Genomic DNA, 3,434 nt, shown 5'->3' on the forward strand with positions numbered 1-3,434 from the left:
TGGGCCGCGGTCGGGGCTGGGCGTGGGGCGGTGCAGGGGCGGCTGACGCAGTCGCTCTGGCCCGCGCTCCCTCAGAAAATCGCGCTGCAGCTCAAAGCCACGCTGGAAAACGTCACTAACCTCCGGCCTGTGGGCGAGGACTTCCGGTGGTACCTGAAGGTAGGGCTGTGGAGCGGGGCATCGGGGCGGGGCGTGGTCGGAGCTTCCGGCTGGAGCCTCCAGTCCAGACCTCCGTACTGAGCAGGGGTTCTCAGAAGTCTTTGACCAGACCCATTCATATTCGAGAGTTTTTCTGGTTAAATTGTTCTAGCTTTTTTTCAAGTTTATTAGTTACTCCTTAATTGGCAGTCTCAGAACGCTTCCTTCTGTACTTTTGCCCTTCATTTGATATTTCGTTGTTTGTAAACAGACACTGAATGAAATATTTGAAGGGACCTTGCGGTTACTCAGGTGATAATTTCGCCCTACGTTTTACTTTTTGGCTGGGTTTTACTTATTGTGAAATGGTTTAATTTTGTGTGTGATTTACCCTTTGTTATAAATTTGGTGTCGTGTTGGCGTGGTCTGCAGAGATTCTCCTCTTACCTCCCTGTAAGTTTGAGGTCCTTCACTAATCACGATCTGCTTGACTTTACTGCTAGCCTAAATCTCAGCATCCTTCTGCACCCATTTTTCCAGACGTCACCTCTCACCACTCTATTTCCAATATTTTGAAGCCAGAATGCCAGGGCTTATTTGGGGAATAAGTGTTTTTTTGCTTTCAAGAATCACAGACTTGGGGACCAGCAGGTGGCATGGTGGCTAAGAGGCTGTACACTCCCACAGGGCTGATCACGGTTTGAGTCCCGAACCTGACAACTTGCTTTCTCACTTTCCCTCTCTTTTTCTCTTCTGTCTCTGGTCAAATTAAAATAAACAAATGAATAAAAACAGTTTAAAAAGTAATAATTCTTTAAAAAAAAAAAAAAAGGAATCTCAAACTTGGGGCCAGCTGGTGGTGTGGTGTTAAGAGGCTGGATGACCACATGTCTGGGTGTGTGTGCATGTGTGCCCAAACTCCCAGGATGGGAATAGAGGAGAAGGGGTTGCTGCGTGGCCATCCCCTGGAGGGGGGAGGGGGGAAGCTTTCTCACTTTCCCTCTTGCACTATGGCAAAAGCCTATAAAAAAGCACATCGCCAGTGAAGGAGACAGAAAAGTATAATAACAGTGATAAATATTTAATCCAGGGATTTACAAGGTCTGTGGGAATCAAAGGAAGCTCCTAACCAAGCAGAGTTGGGGCTGACAAGGTGGGGGAGGGAGTGGTGGTGAATGACGAAGCCATTTCCATACTACGTGAGCCTTGAATTCTCAACCAGACTGGACATCCCTTAGAGTAAGTTGGCCTGTTCTTTGCCCAGAGATAAGTCTGGTTATGTCCTTGTTGGGGCTAGTCAGAAGGATGAAATGAGACTGCCAACAAGCAGGTAGGTTATGAGCCAGCCTACCTCATGCTGTTCTTACCCTTCCCCGGTGTCTACCCAGCTGAGCCAGCTGCTGGACTAATATTCTTTTTCCTCCCCCAAGATGAAATGTGGCAACTGTGGTGAGGTTTCGGAGAAGTGGCAGTACATCCGGCTTATGGTAACTTTCCCTTCGCCTCCATACACACACAGACACAGCTCTGGGCAGAAATTTGGGGGAACTGACCCTCTGGTTTTGGGACCTGCTTTCTGTGAGTTGGGATGGGGGTAGGCATCAGTGTGATTAGTACTGGGGACAACAGGTGTCCTTAGGCTAGGAGGCGAAGTTCAAAATCAAGGCAAAGTCCTTTCTTCAGTCTCAGGAAGCCTTCCCAGGGTTCTCATCATAGTCTGTTGCTTGCTCTCTCTGGATAGTAAGTAGTGGGATTAGGTCTCCTCTGGACCCTTGCATCTAAATGATACATGACTAGAGGTTCTGTTTGCTCTTTGCAGGACAGCGTGGCTCTGAAGGGAGGCCGTGGCAGTGCTTCCATGGTCCAGAAGTGCAAGCTGTGTGCACGGGAAAACTCCATTGGTAGGTCATGCCAGGAACGCTGAGTTCTACAGGCTGGCCCACAGCTTCCTGTTACCAGCCGAAAGCAGGCTCATGTTACCTGTGAGTGGATTCAGGCCTCGGTGCTGAAGCCTGTGCAGCAATCGCTCTTCCCTAGGGCCACATCTGGGCACCTGGACTCAAGTCAACTTTGTCTTTTTCTATGTTTCAGAGATTTTGAGCAGCACCATCAAGTCTTACAATGTAAGTGTATTTTAACAGAGGGAAGGGGTTAAATCTAGACTGGGAGCTAGGAGGCTGGGTTCTAGAGTTACAGCTGCATCAGAGTGACCTGCCATTGGACACTCAAGTACCTATTCTTTTGTTCGTTCAGTCACTTACTCACACACTGAGTACTTGGTAAGGGAAGGACTCATGAGCAGGCTGTTGCAGTGCCTTCACATAAGCACTGAGCTGTGGGGGCTGTGGGAGATGGCACCACTGGCTGACCTACTGCTCATCAGTATGCATCTCTGAGAGTGCGCATCCTGTCTACACCTCAGGGACTAGCAAGGCTGCTCTGAAGCCAGGGGTAGGAACGGTGCTTGGGAGTATCCCATCCTTGACAGCATTGATTGTATTATATATTAGATTTTTGGGAAACTTGTGACATATTTTCCTATTCAAAAATGCATCATGATTTTCCCAACAACCCAATAATTATACATTCTAACTGATAAGGTGAGGGAGGGGGCATGTGCTTTGTGTCTGTTTGCTTAAAGAAGAGCCTTTGTTTTGAATTCATCTGTTCTTTATTTGGTATTTGTTTTAAATGTTGGAATTGTGCAAAGTTCTCAGCTTGCTCTTGAAGCTAAGGAGAGAAAATAAGTGAGGACTCACTCTTAGGTAAATCATTGTCCAGTGGAAGATAGACCAGCAAACAAAAAAACAAACATGACAAAGGTGCCTCACTAGTGCCAGACACATGGTTGGTATGCAGGAAATGATTTTACAGGATGAGAGTGAATGTGTGGGCATGGCACTTGGGGTCTTTGAGCCTACAGGTCAAGTGAGCATGAATTTTCTGGCTACACATCCCCCCGAGAGGTGCTCTCTCCACACATACCCCATTTCAAAGGCTTTAAGTCAGCCCTCTGCCCTTGCAGTATGGCTAAGTGTGCTGGGTCCATCTGGAGACTTTGTAGCCTAACACTATTATTCATATTTTTGGTATTGAGAATTTTTTTAAAAGATTTATTTATTTATTTTAATTTGACCATAAAGCGATAGAGAGAAAGGGAAAGTAAGAAAACAAGCTGCCAGATCCAGGATTTGAACCGTAGTTGACCATGTGGGAGTCTGGTGCCTTAACCACCACACCACCTGCCAGCTCTAGTATTGAGAATTTTACCTACCTTTTTTTTTTTTTTTTTTTGT

General features: G+C 46.7%; 1 protein-coding gene across 1 annotated transcript in view; it reads left to right on the plus strand.

Moving 5' to 3' along the window:
* Positions 1-75: 75 nt before the first annotated feature.
* CZIB (CXXC motif containing zinc binding protein) overlaps positions 76-3,434 on the plus strand; it is a gene marked incomplete at its 5' end in the record, with an annotated part of 6,834 nt that continues 3,475 nt past the window's right edge. The window contains 4 exon segments of the mRNA XM_006149412.2: positions 76-159; positions 1,569-1,625; positions 1,958-2,039; positions 2,230-2,261. Of these exon segments, the coding sequence (XP_006149474.2) occupies positions 76-159; positions 1,569-1,625; positions 1,958-2,039; positions 2,230-2,261 (255 nt within the window).

This window comes from Tupaia chinensis, unplaced genomic scaffold (assembly GCF_000334495.1).
Source record: "Tupaia chinensis unplaced genomic scaffold, TupChi_1.0 Scaffold000259_1, whole genome shotgun sequence".
In the NCBI taxonomy this organism is placed as follows: Eukaryota; Metazoa; Chordata; class Mammalia; order Scandentia; family Tupaiidae; genus Tupaia; species Tupaia belangeri.